Genomic DNA, 15,957 nt, shown 5'->3' on the forward strand with positions numbered 1-15,957 from the left:
ATAGCTGACATAGTACTTAAACATTATATGATGACACCTACACTTACTCAATTTTGTGAAAAAAAAAATTACGTCATTTGCATACAAAAGTTGTAACAATGAACGAAGAATAATAGTGTTAAAAAAAGCACACGCTATGATGATTTTGTTCGTATTGTATTATGATTTTATTCAGATTTTCGAATTAGATATCTATATCAGGGATCAACCGTTCACTAGCCACATGCAGCTCTTTGAAGGATTATTAATTGTGGCTCAAGATAAATGTAAAAAGGGTGGTGGTAGAATTATTTCATTATTCGCAACAGTGTACTTATGTGAATTATTTTATTCCACTTTAAATTTCATGAAATCCAAACACCGATCAGTATTATAATAATTAACCACCATCTGAAATAATTACTGAGAAGTACTGTCAACGATTGTTGTCATCAAAATATAAAGAATTATTAAGAGAAGTAAAATAAATGTGAATAATTTTTGATATTTAGATTCAATACACATATTTTGTACTTTTATTTATATTTTCAATAAATAAATTTAAAGGCACCTTTTAAATACTTAATTTAAAAAATTCAAATTTCGAAAAATGAGCTTAGCCACCCCTGATCTCGGAATAAAACTGAAAAAAATCCACTATTTTAAATACCTTTGTATGTGCGTATATTATGGATTATCAAACGTCATTGAACTTCCTGGCTTTTAAAAGTGATAATTCATTATATATTTAAGAAAAGTTTTATTTTATTTAATAGGCCCTAGGGCCCTAGGTACAGAATTTTTCTTTGTTTTACATTAATATTTATTAATTTTAATTATTATACAATATTTATATTACATAAACATTCAAGCTCCTGAAAAAACTTAAAATGGGTCGAAAGCAATTTGTTTTTGATAAATGCGATCGAAAAAAGTGTTCGCAATTCAGTAGGAGTATTGGTTTTAAAATTTTACACGATTTTATTTAAATAATATTTGTATAAGGGTTTTTTTTTTTCGTACATGGATACCTACTAGCTATGGAAATATAAATTTACTGCAGTTTAATGATAAGCCGTTTTCCTATAGATGCCTACTTTCTCTCGTAAAATAAAGTATTAAAAATGTTAGATTTTTTTAAAGTTAATGTTAATGAGCTCAACGCACCTTCCTCATTACGAGACCGGTGTAATTTCTCTTATGATTTTGTACTTTTAGTTGGTTGTCATATTTTCGAAAGCTGATATTTATGAAAATATTATTGATAAAAATCTTTTATAGGTTTGAATGAAAAAAAAAAGTTTTTTGTTGTTATTTTGATATTTTGTAATTTGTATTCTCTTTTATAGACAAGATTAAAAAAAAACTGTTTCCTTGAAACTTCTGTTGCAATAAATGATGGTAAATATTTAATATGTGCACAGGTGTTACAGCTTAATAGATTAGTCATCACTCAATAAATACCTGGACAGAAACGTTTAAAATGTTTTAAATATACTGTTGAAGAAATACTTAAAACTTTTTTATAGATATTTTTTTTTTATTAATATTCGTTATGTTTTATATAGTGTGTAATAGAGTTCACGCAACAAGATCAGAGAAAAAGCAGGCTATTAATAAAATGCAATGGAAAAAACATATAATTTTTCTCGAGCAAAATAAAATGCGTCACCAAAATTAACATACTCTTATTTTCCACAAATAAACACGAGCAAAAAACTTTTAAATAATTAGCAAAGATAGCTAAGCACGGCACTTCACTAATAAAAAAATACACAACAAACCTTTTTCGCGGATTTAAAATGTATAATAGATTAAAAAATCTGTGGTAGCAAAAGCGCGGGAAACACGGCGTTCCCACTGCGATATAGCGAATGAACTGAGCTTAGCTGGCCTCAAAGAAAATGAAACAGGCTTTTGTATGTATGTACGTACATGTTGTGACCGCGCTCTTCTAAAACACTTGAATGCTGACAAAAAATGAATTGATCGTCAAAACAATAAATAAAATTTACATTATTACGGTACATTATGTAGTACCTATATTGTTTGTTATATTAGTAATAACACTAACTCAAAAAAATATATTTTTAATTACTTTCTGAATATCGACATAATCTTAAACTCAGACTTCTTTTTATAAACACACGTTACGTCAGTTACGTTACATGCTTACATGAGATATATTATGTGTAGTTACAATTATTTATTTATAACACATTTACGTAAAGTTTTTAGTTAAAAATGCAAATCTAGATAGGTTGCAATTTTTTGCTATAAAGAGATTAATAAACTATTTTCTATTATACTCTACACATTACTTTGAAATTTTTGACGTGATAACGTCTAATAAATCGATGAACGCCGGCTGCATGCACGAAATAGGATGACTCATTGTCCCATTGCGCGTATTGTCCCGTTACGCTCATTATACGCTTGCGCTGCATGTATCTCTCTTCCACTCGATTGGCCTATGCGTTCGTTTGTTATGACGTTGTCACGTCAAACTATCGTCCGTAAACCAACATTACAGAAAACCATTTTTTTTTTAATAAATGAAGTCCTAACAACAATTATTAACATAAAAATCTGTCGTTAGCGAGATAAATAAATATTTTATTATTACACTTTTCTAGTGGGTGTGTTTCTGTAAACACGCTTGAGATGACATCATGCTTCTTCATTGGGAAAATAATAATTGTATGAGGTAATTTATAAACTTAACTGTTAATGTATCATAAACCTATTAAACTACTCTCTTGAAAACAAATTAACAAAATAAGTTGTTTTTTTTTCTTTCAATGATTTAAGTTTTATAAATCGTTGAGTTTTACATACAAAACGACAAGTGATTTTTTTCCGTCTTATGTCGCAGAGCGTTAAACATTATAAAACACCTTTTTTGAGTTTTTTTATAAAAAAAGACAATTTTTTTAACCGACTTCCAAAAAAGGAGGAGGTTCTCAATTCGACTGTATTTTTTTTTTTTTTTTTTTTTTTTTTTTTTTTTTTTTTTTTTTTTATGTATGTTACATCAGAACTTTTGACCGGGTAGACCGATTTCGACAAATTTTGTTTTAATCGAAAGGTGGTGTGTGCCAATTGGTCCCATTTAAATTTATTTGAGATCTAACAACTACTTTTCTAGTTATATCTAATAATGCGTTTTTACTTGACGCTTTTTTCGTCGACCTACGTTGTATTATACCGCATAACTTTCTACTGGATATACCGATTTTGATAATTCTTTTTTTGTTGGAAAGGGGATATCCCTAGTTTGATACCGTGATAAGGAAACCAGGATCTGATGATGGGATCCCAGAGAAATCGAGGGAAACTCTCGAAAATCTGTAATAACTTATTACTGGGTGTACCGATTTTGATAATTTTTAATTTAATCGAAAGCTGATGTTTATCATGTGGTCACATATAAATTTTATCGAGATCTGATAACTACTTTTTGAGTAATCTTTGATAACGCGTAGTTGCTTGACTATGTTTTCGTCGATCTACGTTGATTACTTGTCGATGTAATTGAAGTCGGTTTTTTTTTCGTTTGCGAGCAAACACAATTATTTAACATAAAAAAACACACAAACACAAATTGTAATCAAACTTTTGATAACATGACATCGAAAAAAGTACTTAAACAACGAATAACTTTTTAACCTTTTCTATCTTAATATATATAAATCTCGTGTCACAATGTTTGTCCTCAATGGACTCCTAAACTGCTTAACCGATTTTAGTCAAATTTGCACACCGTGTGCAGTTTGATCCAACTTAAAAGATAGGCTATATTTTATTTTGATATATTATGTTATTATTATATTTCAGAAAAAAATAAGGTGATACGAAGTTCGCCAGGTCAGCTAGTTAAATAATATAGACAGATAGCGTTTATACTTATATTTAAAAAAAGAAACAGAAGAGTTGCAAGAAACCTTAAATAAAAATATAAATCATTACACAGTATAAAACAAAGTCTCTTCCCGCTGTCTGAATGCTTAGATCTTTAAAACTACGCAACGGATTTTGATGCGGTTTTTTTTAGTAAATAGAGTGATTCCAGAGGAAGGTTTATATCTATAGTACATGAATAATATAGTAGAGGAACACTGATCGTTTTTGCTCCCGTGCGAAGGCAGGGCGGGTCACTATAAAACAAAATAAATAAACTGTCGTGTCTATTCGTCCATAAAATTTTATGTAGTACCTACCTACCTTTATTATAATGTGGTTTACGGCAGCTTCCTATTATCTTTGTACTAGCTTGTTAGAGTTAAAGCTTCGGCCACAATTCTTGCATTAAAATCGCCTAAAATTTATCTCAGAATTCTCTCTTTTATATGCGAAATTACAGATAGGATTCACCAGCTGGGAATAGAAATACATATGTATATGACAGATAAATATGAGTATGACAGTGTCTAGGTGAAATAGAAATAATATATCATAACTAGCTGACCCGTAAACGTTGTTTTGCCATAATTATATGTTATTAGCCCCTTTAAACCCCCCCCATTACTTAGGGGTATGAAAAATAGATGTTAGCCGATTTTCACATCTACCCGATATGCAACAAAATTTCATAAAAATCGGTGCAGCCGTTTCAGAGCAGTATTTTAACTAACATTGTGACGGGAGAATTTTATATATAAGTAAGATAAAAAAATGTATCTATTGGAGACCTTTATATGGCAGATAGCTTTATTAGCAACTAATATATGATCGTACCAGGCTTATACTTTATGAAAATTTTCAAAATTATTCAAGTCTTATATTACTGTGGTCGCCGTTGTAACATCATCTCGAGAAAATGACGCAAACCGTTTGTTGTTCAGTCTATTTTCCGCGTGATTGTCTTTTTATTTGCCATGTAATAGTAGTTTATCGTGAGAATACTTTTTACTACGAACTCATTCGGATACATAAAAATATTTATATGCTAGGTACGGATAGCAAATGTGTCTATATCATCTTTATATTTCTATATAAATATAGATAAATGAATAAACGGTAACCCTCTCTTCCCGTGGGTGTCGTAAGAGGCGACTAAGGGATAACACAGTTCCACTACCACCTTGGAACTTAAAAAGCCGACCGGTGGCGGGATAACCATCCGACTGCAGGCCGAAGATGGGCAGCAGCGTCTTCGGTGCGACAATGCCAGTACTGCGGTCATCAACCCGCCTGCCCAGCGTGGTGACTATGGGCAACACACATGAGTTCACGTTATTTTTGGCGTAAACTTGTGGAGGTCTATGTCCAACAGTGGACTGTATAGGCTGTAATGATGAATAAACGGCTCATACTCAATGCTACTGGAGCCCATTATGATTTATGTGTCAGTGGGTCCCAAAAACACACAAAACACAAGCGCAAACGCCCAAACCACGGTAAACATATCTGTATGGCTTATACAAATATTGGCCTTGTGTAATATGCTGAAGTGTGTAGTTGTTGTTGTTCGTTGTAATTTGTACTTGAACAATACGCAAAATTTAAAACATCTCAAGATGCCTTTTACCTTAGCCCCACGTATCTTTGAGACTCACAACATATTTAATATAATACTACTTATAAAGTTTTTTAAGTTGTTGTTTGAGATACCAAGACAGTGAGAAGCTACAAGCTTTTGTTTATCGTAACTATTTATTTTCGTAAATATTTTAATATCTCTTCACCAATATTAATACAATTAATTATCTCATATTTATTTTATGGTCAGTAATTAATAATTATTGGCTTAACATGTCGATTATGTGTATATTCATACACAGTATTTTTACCGTCCATTATCTACTTAATACACACAATTATTTCGAAATAAATTTATTTATGTACGTATGTTTGTGATAATAAAGATTTAAGTGCATGGGAATTCAACACCACGAAACTTATCTCGTAGTTATTTACTGGAATGAGAATTACGTTCAATGAACCGGCGGTATGACGAATGTATCTGTCTTCAAAGACTATCGTGACCCCGTTAACGTCATAGATATAGAAACTAGGACACCATAAGTTCATTGTTGAAATTTCTATGCAAAAGTCTTAGAATGATCGCACATTGTACGAGATTGTGAGAAACATTCCAACGCAAACTTGTATCTCTTCCAGAAATCTAGATTCAGTCTTATATACTCGTAGTAGCAATTCGTGCGTTCCTTAGTAGCAAAAGCTTTAAATTCCGCTGGCAGTAAATTTCTAATACTATTCTGATTTTAGAAGCGAACGAGTTTTAAAAACTGGCTATTGCTTTAACAGGCGCAGATTCGATTCCCGCTCATAACAAACTTTTGTACAGGTAGGTAATCATGGACGTAGGTACCCAGAATTTTGTAACGGTGGGGCAAAAAAATGTAAAACTCGATAAGTAGTAGAAAAATTAAAAAAAAAAATTATTTTCATTTCATTTCACTATTTACACTCTTGTAACAACAGCTTGCGGAGGTTTTGGCCAAACCTAAAATTTTATTATTTTTATAATCTAAAATATCAATGATTAAATTCGAGTGCCACCGTGGGTAAGCCCGTGCAGGTCATGTAGATGTCTATAGTGGCTTAATGAGTTGTTTATGTTTCTGGCCCTCTTCACCGGATTTATATCCTACTGTGATCGTTGAGAGATTTTTAATACAAATTAGGATAATGTGCGGTGAGGTTAAGTCCTTTTGATAAGCTGTTTGCATTTCCGTGTTGTACTGATAAGGTCTTTTTATGATGTAATTGTTCAAACGTTTATCAAGCTAACGCCGAGTTGCACGAAACAAAATTAAAATTTAAGTAGAGATTAAACTAATTTAATCACAAGAATTTCATACAATACTTGCGATTAAATTAGTTTAATCACTACTTAAATTTTAATTTCTTTTCGTGCAACTCGGCGTAAGTGTTTAAACTTTAAAATTGATTTCAGAAACTTTAAAATTGAACCTTTAAAATTGAAAAGAAACGACTAAATTCGTTTTTACTTATATGTATTTAATACAACTATTTCATGGATAAGCTATTAGAATGTGTGATTATTCTCGATTACGAAAATATCACATGCAGTACGTATTCACAGTAACTGGCTGATTGCGGTCGCTAGTTCGATCCCCAAATATAACAAGGATCTGTAATGTTATAGGTTATTTATACCTATGCTATGTTCACGTTGTCTGGACATTTGTAATTCTGTTGATTTTCCAGACCCTCTAGAATGGACACAGACTGGGAGCTGTTCAGAGTGAAGTGTTATATGTTATTAGCTAGTAGGTAAGGTACTGGTAGGTTTTAAGCTTAGGTATTTGCATATAGCACATAAAATTTTCCTAAAACCCCATACAAAATACACTTGCTCTACTATCATATAAGCCAATACCAATAGTTAACTATTGTATACCGCCTGCAAGTGACCTCGATTTTCATGTTCACTGACCCAGCAACACTCGCATAATATACTCCCGACTATTATGTATAGCGAAATGGATTTAGAAGTTTTTTTTTACAGCATGAAATATTTTAAAACTATTTTTTTAAGATAGACGTAAGTATATAGTGTGGGTACATATGTTTATTAGATTGATGAAAAATACAAATGCGTAGAAGTGTTTTGCAGTAAGATCTCTATTAATATTAGACTAAATTATGTTAAATAATGGCGTTTACAGATTTCCGACTTAAAAATCTTGTGTCTCTTAATCGTCATCTGAGTCTTCGAAATTTAACGTAAGGAAAATTAGTCATTTTTTGAATAAAGGTAAATACACAATTAATATTGAAACAAGATGACATAACGGTTTCATTACATAATTAATATTGAAACAAGATGACATAACGGTTATTCGTTATTTGTTTAGTGTCGACATTTACACATAGGTACATAAAAATTATGTGGTTTGTATTGGTAATGCCTTCTCGTTGATTTTTCACAATATAACTAATGTAAAAGTTTAGCAGTTACCTTACAACCCAAAAACAACTTGTTTAACCTAAAACGAGTTTTTTAAAAATGTTCTTGATCACAATGAAACTACTTTTCATTGATGACGTATAGCAGAAAATATTTAATAAAATCTAAAACAGTTCGACTGGGGAAGTACCTACCTTTATCTTCTTTATCTTATTGAAGATCACTCCCAAATAATGCGAGTACTGCTCTCGAATAATGTAGCGATTAAGGTAGACAGAGCCCCTAGCCTGAGCCACCTGAGGATGTTTTGTATTGACAGTGGAGGTAGGTTCGAAAACTCTCTTTTGATGTTTCTGGTGTTGCAGGTTACGGTAACTGTTTTGCAATTGTTATTTAATTTTTTTTATTATTATATCTATGACACACACTGGTGGTCGTGGATCGTAGGTGGACCTTATCCTAGTTTACTATTCTAATGGTCTAATAATATTGAAAAAAAGACTTCTTTACGCACGCTTGACTTGGGGAGTAAGTTGGTGAATGCGTGATGAGAGCGTTACGAAAAGCGTTATTGGGCGGCGTTACGTAAGTTTTACTTTAGTCTAAAACACACTAGTTTTTTTTAAAATAATAGTTGTAATAAAAAACAAATTTTTAAAAATGATTATTAAATACATATTATAATCTTTTACTTATTACTACGACAGCTAATAAATGAGCAAGTGACTAAATTATTGTCACTTTAAAAACTTAATTTAACAAGCAGTCTATGTAAACTTATGTAACTAATGTAGGTATGTGTGGAACCTTGCAACTCTTCATCCGATTATATTTTCACCCGATTAAGATGATAATTTTTATTAGACACATTTAGTGTGGATGATAATGCGTTGTTAGCTATGTGACGTCATTCTAATCAAACATGGCGAAATACTCAAGATGGCTGAGTATTTACTTTTAAAGCAATCCTACGATATTAAGATCAAAATAAAAGGGCTTATATATATAGGTAAGTCGTGTAACTGTAAATATTACTTTACCCCCGTCGGAAGCGTACTTACTTGATAATATGGCCATTACAAAATACCGAAAACATGCTCGCATCAAGTCAGTGTCAACGGAATGAGAATTGCATAATAAAGCGTGGTTGACGAACTCAAATACAGTTATTTTACTGCTTATGTTTGGTCGTTTGTATAATTTGTATTAATTTTTAACTAATATCTAAAAGTAACTGTTGAGTTTCTTGCCAACTATTTTTAAGATAATCTACAATCCGATTCAGTGATAGCTTCACAGTAACTAAGATATTAAATAAATTAAAAAACAAAATTAGTACCTACGTCCTGTAAAATGACGATTTAAAAGTGCACTTGAAGTCTATTTGAATAAAGAGCATTTTGTAAACTTGATTGTTACACATTTCTTTTATTTCTTTATCAGCTAAATCATGGAGGAAAATTATGGTAACAAACGCTTGATTTTTATATTATTATTAGTCTGGTGTGTGATTAAAAAAATAAATAAAACAAAGAATCTATACGTTGTGGCGCCACAATTGTTGTAACACAATGTTGACTCAATGCTTTAAAAAAAATATTCGTCTCACTGAAATCCAAATAAAGGAGTGCTAGTCAAAATTATGATTATCAAAAATTTGGTTCTTATTATGTTATTGTTGAAATGAAAAATATAACCTAAATTATTTTTTCTTTTGTGGGGGACATTTCGTTTACAAAACTTATTCTCGCCTACAATAGCCCCTCCGAAGAAAAAATAAGCGCATTATGCCATGGATAATCCCTACATTGTTTAAAACTGTTAATAACTAACGTGACCAGACGTCCCGTTTTTTTATGAAACTAAACCAGTAAACAAGCGTAGCGTACAAGTAAGCGTAGCTTACCTGATGGTAAGGGATTACCGTAGCCTATAGACGGCTGCAACAACAGAAGCATCGCAAGCGCGGTACCGATCTTACTCCCAATCCCCTAAGGAGCTCTGGTCACCTTATTTACCAAAGAACCACAACAGCGCTTAAAAGCAGTAGGTATTAGGTATTTAGCTGTGATCCAAATTTTGACAAGGATATTTGCTACTGTGCCTTACTACTAAAATCTGGAGCAGCATGACTACGAAAGTACCTCAACCTTAAAGAATTTAAAAATAAATACCACTGCTCTCAAGTAGTGTTGTGGTCACGTGGTGAGTAGGTAGCCAGAGATCCTGTGAAGGGAATAAGTTTACTGTTGGCACTGTGCTGTAATGCTCCTCGTGTGACAGGGGTCCGTAGGTTTATAAATTTGTAATAAATATCCTTTGTTTTGTATTCCACTATTTTTCTGCATGCGTACATTTGAATAAATCAGTTGATACACGTGTTAATCTTGAACTCACCTTTATCCTAATATCAATAGGTGCTATACTTGCAGGACAAAATTACATGTTCATGCTTTGTCAATCTTTATGACGTAATAAAATAAAATGATCCACAACCATTTCTTTTTTTTTTTTTTTTTTATCTATTTTTTTTTTTTTATAGAGGGTTTGTTCACAGGTTGAACATGTCACCCTCATTTTTACACACTAAATCTTACACACGACGCTTAAGATATATCTGAACAATTTTATATATTTTTTTTGCTTCTTCGCTAAGAGGAAAAGCTAGGATAGTATTATGAACCCCTATGTTACTACGTATTACATTGTATTCTGTATAAAAAACCTCTCTCTCGGCTTCAATCCGGACACATTCAGTCAAAATGTGATGGACATCTTCTGTTCTTTCGCACTCCGTGCAATTTGGTGAAGTTATCTTTCCCATAAGAAAAGCAAATGCATTAAGGGGAATGTGTCCCGATCGAAGTCTGAAGGCAATAACAAGATCAGACCTGCTCATCTTTGCATCATCAAACCATGGGCGAGTAAATATACTAGGTTGGATAGTCTTATACCATACTCCTTTTGTCCGCGAACGTTCATCAAAATACTCCTTCCAAATGTAATGACATCTCTTCTTAATAACATGTAACATGTCAGAGTATAGTGGTAAACAATCACAAACAATTCCCTCAGAACAAGCTTCCTTCGCCAGTACATCCACCACCTCATTGTATTCTATACCAACATGAGCAGGTATCCATTGTATAATAACTTTTATCCTTTCGCTATTCATTTTACATAGTAAATTTAAAATAGTATAAGCCAATGGAATGCCACGCCCTCCATACGTACAGCTAATTAAATGTTGAAGAGCACTTTTTGAGTCACTAAAGATTACAAAAGTTTTCTCATATAATGATTCAATATAAGACAAAGCTTCCAAAATAGCAAATAATTCAGCGTACATTACCGAAGTTAGACAATTAATCTTAAATTTAGCGAAAGAATCTAATTGTGGATCATAAAAAGCTGCTCCTATGTAATCGTTTTCCTTGGAGCCATCGGTATATATTTGATAGAAGCCAGAGTACATAGAAGATATATACTGTTCACTTATACATTTTATCGAATTTAAGCTATAACATTTCTTCGCGTGTTTTAAATTATTAACGGTAGTTCTAATCACAGGAGATAAATCCATACTGCCTATCCATGTATCCAACGAGAACATACCCAGGACTGTACTATTTTGAATTGGTAACTCAAGCAATGTTTGATAAACTGACACTAGTAACGGTTTTTTCTTATGTAACCAATAAGTACTCTGACAATGATCATTTAATGATGATATGATTTGAATTAAGCCGTAGCTATCAAAAGACTTTAATTTTAACAAAAAAATTCCCGCCAAAAAATATCTCCGTACGCGTAAAGGCTGTAAGTTAACCTCACATTCCATCACATGAATAGCAGTAGTTCTTAAAAACCCACCAATTACTCTCATACATTGGTTTTGAATTCTATCTAATTTGTTAAGATGTACCTGAGCACTATTGTCATAAAGAAAATTTCCATAGTCTATTTTACTCCTTATTATAGAAATATATAGACGCCTCAAATATTTTGGGTGCACCCCCCAACCTGGTCCTGCTAAAATTTTAAATACATTAATTAATCTTACGCAATTACGTTCCAATTCATTTATATGTTTAACCCAACGTAGTGAGTGATCCATCCAAACGCCTAAATACTTAAAACTATCTACAACTTGTAACTTCTGATTATTAATTTTTATATCAACACTATTTTTATTAAATCCTCTTCTAAACAAACATATTTTACTTTTCGATACAGATATGTCCAGACCAATTTGAGAAAGTAACTTAACTATTAAGTTTACAGCAAATTGTAACGATTCGGCCGCCTGATAAATATGATTAGATCTGGTATACAACACAAAGTCATCCGCGTATTGTGAAATTGAAACTACATTGCAGAGCCTTTTACAAATATGTGCTGTTATAATATTAAATAGCAATGGAGATAAAGGATCACCCTGTGCCAAGCCACGGTTGGTCTGTCTACTGATCGTGTAATTATCCCCTCGAATTGTTAACCATCTTTGCTGAAGAAAATTCCAAATATAGCTGCTAATCCTAGCACCAACATTCAAACCATCCAAACACTTTACTAAGCTAATCAACTCAATATTATTGTAAGCATTATCTACATCAATAAAACATGCAACAGTAGTTTGTTTTTCAGTAAATCCGCATTGAATATCGCTTACAACAGCAGACAGATTCAGTAAGGTCGATTGATTTTTCCTAAAACCCGTAGAACAATTTGCTATGATTTTATTTTTCTCAATAAACCATTCTAGTCTTTTGACTAGAATGTTATGAAAAATTTTACATACACACGATATCATTGATATTGGCCTCAGAGAAGAAACCAACCGACAGTCTCGTCCGGGTTTTGGTATCGGTATAACCGTAATATCCCGCCATTGATTCGGTATGAAATTTGACCTAAAAATACTATTATATAACTTTAATAAGATTCTTTTTCCGTTTTCTGGTAAAAAATTAAGCATAGAATATGTAATTTCGTCAAATCCAGGAGAAGTGTCCTTACGTTTTAAACATTTTTCTAACTCTTGCATTGTAATTTCAGATTCTAAAATTGTATTTTTTGAGATAAAACTAGGGGCCTGTGAACTAACATAATCAGGAGTTAAAGAGCTTAGCAGTTCTGTTGCCAAATTACTACTAATAAACCTTTTATCATTAGATATTCCTTTAAACCAACGCATCTTACAATAAACTTCATTTTGAGTAGACGTTTCATCTAAAGAAGAACAAAAAGAGTTCCACGATTTATTAAGGCATCGGCGCATTAATCTCTGGGTACAAGTAATCTTTTGTTGAAGAACTTTTAGCTTTTCTGGGGTTGGATTTCTACGAAATTTCGAAAGAGCCAGACGACGTTCTGCTACAGATTTTGAAAGTGTCACATCCCAATAATGTCTCGGAATGAATTTTGTACTAGGGTTATTATTAGTCTTTATATATGGAATATACGAATTAGCTGCTAGGTTCAAAAGGTCAATAAAAGCGTCGTAAGAATGTTGTAAATTATCTCTGATCATAAAATTTGAAAAAAGGTTTTCTAACATATTTCTATATGACTGCCAGTCCGCATTTTTATAGATTCTACGTTTAGTGTTATTAAAAATTGCTTTAATAATCGTGGATATTTTAATAAAACGATGGTCGCTACCTAAAGTTTCATTTAAGACATTCCATTTAAAATTTAACGCAACATCTGAAGAGATAAAAGTTACATCCGGAGAAGTTGATTGTAAGGTACCGTTAACTAATTTTATTCGGGTTGCTTCCAGGTTATTAAGACTTACGAAATTACTGTCTAGTGCTGCATCAAATATTTGAATGCCTCTTTGATCAGATTTGGTTGACCATGTTGTATGGTGACCGTTAAAATCGCCTAATATTAAGGTTTTCATTTTCGATATATTAAACACTGAATTCCAATCAGCCTGGGAAGTATAAACAGAAGGGGAACAATATAAAGAAATTACGTTTTCAATTTTATCACAGTTAAAAACCCTAATGTGTACAACTTCTATTCCTGGGTTAGTCGTATTAATAACACATATTTGAGATTTAATAGACCTGTGAGTAACAATTGCGACACCTCCATATCCGTCAGCACGATCTTGGCGCGCGATATTATAGCCTTTAATTTTGAGTGTACTTTCAGGAACTAACCACGATTCACTAACAATAGCAATATGAATCTTCTCCTGTATTAGTAAATTTTCAAATGATAGCAATTTAGGCCGGAGGCTTTGGGCATTCCACTGGATTATATTTAGCTTAACCAATTTACTCGTGTTATCCATTTTTAAAATAATCTAAAATACATTTCAACAACGGCCAGTCCGCAACGTTATCAACAACTAATAAAATTAACCACTCAATACACAACTTAATTATTGTTCTTATTTTGTCTGGCATTGTGACATCTCTTATAAACAACATATCCTTGACACGAGCAATGAGCTCACCGAAAGAAACGTTCCTTGATCTATTTGGTTCAGATTCTGAGTTTCTGAAGTCCTGGTTCGTAAGAAGTTCTTCGTTGTCTGAAACTATTTCACATTGAGACGTATAATCGAAATCGTGATGTTTGCGTTGCTGTTGTTGTTTGTGCTCATTTGTAAGTTTTCTTGTTGGCTTCGATTTATGTCCTTTAGATTTTAACGCTTCTGCGAATGAAAATGCAGGAGTAGACGTACTTTGAGCACAAGGCAATGGTGTATCAGTGTTTAGTGGTAGGTTTTGGGGTAATTCCTGTTGTTGTGAGTGTTCAAAGTTCATCTCTTCACTATCTTCTTGTGAGGGAGCAACATAAATAGTTAAAGCCTTCCGATAGGTGCAATTAAACTCACTCATGATCTCTCTCAATTTTTTCTCCTTCAAATAGTGGGAACATGTTTTGGAAAGCGCCATATGGTTCCCTTTACAATTCACACACCTGAATGAAGTAGTTTCACAATTAGGGTGATTATTGCCACATTTTGGACAAATAACTTTTTTTGATGGGCATCTTTTTGTAATGTGACCAAACTTCCAACACTGTGCACACTGGGTCACTGGAAATATGTAACGTTCGACTTTTATTCTTAGGCCTTCTACAAATACAAATGGTGGAATATACGCACCTTTAAAACATAGTCTTACGGCTTCGCTAGGTATCCAGCGTTTATCCTCTGTTGGACCTCTCTTATTCAGACGACTTACAGCAATTAATTTGGCTGGCTCATTGCATGATATATTATTCAAAATCATTTCATCTGTTAAATCCAAATCAACATATTTTATAATACCATACGACAAACTTCTCTCCATCGACCTTTGCATTCGCCATCCCTTATTTAAGAGTACTTGGCAATGCTCTAACTTATCCGCACTAACTTCATTGATAAGATCTACTCTTATTTTGTATGGATTAATATATTTTACTCTAATAATATCTTGAATACTATTTTCTTTTAAAATTTTAGCAAAAGCAAACTGTTTTGGCATAACTTCCGTGTGTGATATATATATTTCAATTGTTTGACTTTCTTTCAATTTTTTACCCTTTCTTTCAACTGTAATCCATTCACTTTCACTCTCATTTCTTACTCTTTTAAATGATCTTTCCATTTGTTCGCCGTCTTCATCTTGGTAATACGCCCCTGTCTCCGTCGCTAACATTTTTTCGTTTATTATATCGTTGCTCGTCTTGTTTATAATAACAACGTCCTCCACATTCATATTGTTATTCTCATTTTCATTCATAATACCTTACTAATAAGCAAGCAATTTGCATGGCGGCCCGTAGGACGGGTCGGACCTCGCTCGCTGAGGCGAGGCGCAAAAAAAATAGTTGCATCGACCGCGTAAACAAAGGACTGCGATAACACTCTGCGTTATAAAAACACGGCTTACTCGTGCGCATGCCGCTACGAAACTGTGACAACCATTTCTTGGTGTCATTGTTTTTTTTCTTTGTGGATGATTTGATCTATCTCAATATATTCTCTCTATCTAAGTACTAAGTGTAGCGTCATTTTGTTTCGGATTCGATTTAATAAATATTTCAAATACTTCAAATTGCCGCTATTT

General features: G+C 32.6%; 1 protein-coding gene across 1 annotated transcript; it reads right to left on the minus strand.

Moving 5' to 3' along the window:
• Positions 1 to 14,178: 14,178 nt before the first annotated feature.
• Positions 14,179 to 15,606, minus strand: LOC123657179. Its single transcript, XM_045592753.1, has one exon. The coding sequence runs from the start codon at positions 15,604 to 15,606 to the stop codon at positions 14,179 to 14,181; it is 1,428 nt and encodes a 475-aa protein (XP_045448709.1).
• Between the last annotated feature and the right edge of the window lie 351 nt (positions 15,607 to 15,957).

The sequence above is a fragment of the Melitaea cinxia genome, chromosome 10 (genome assembly GCF_905220565.1).
Source record: "Melitaea cinxia chromosome 10, ilMelCinx1.1, whole genome shotgun sequence".
In the NCBI taxonomy this organism is placed as follows: Eukaryota; Metazoa; Arthropoda; class Insecta; order Lepidoptera; family Nymphalidae; genus Melitaea; species Melitaea cinxia.

What these genes read in the sequence shown, in the direction of transcription:
- LOC123657179 (XM_045592753.1), bottom strand. Translation starts at nt 15,606, where the DNA reads ATGAATGTGGAGGACGTTGTTATTATAAACAAGACGAGCAACGATATA.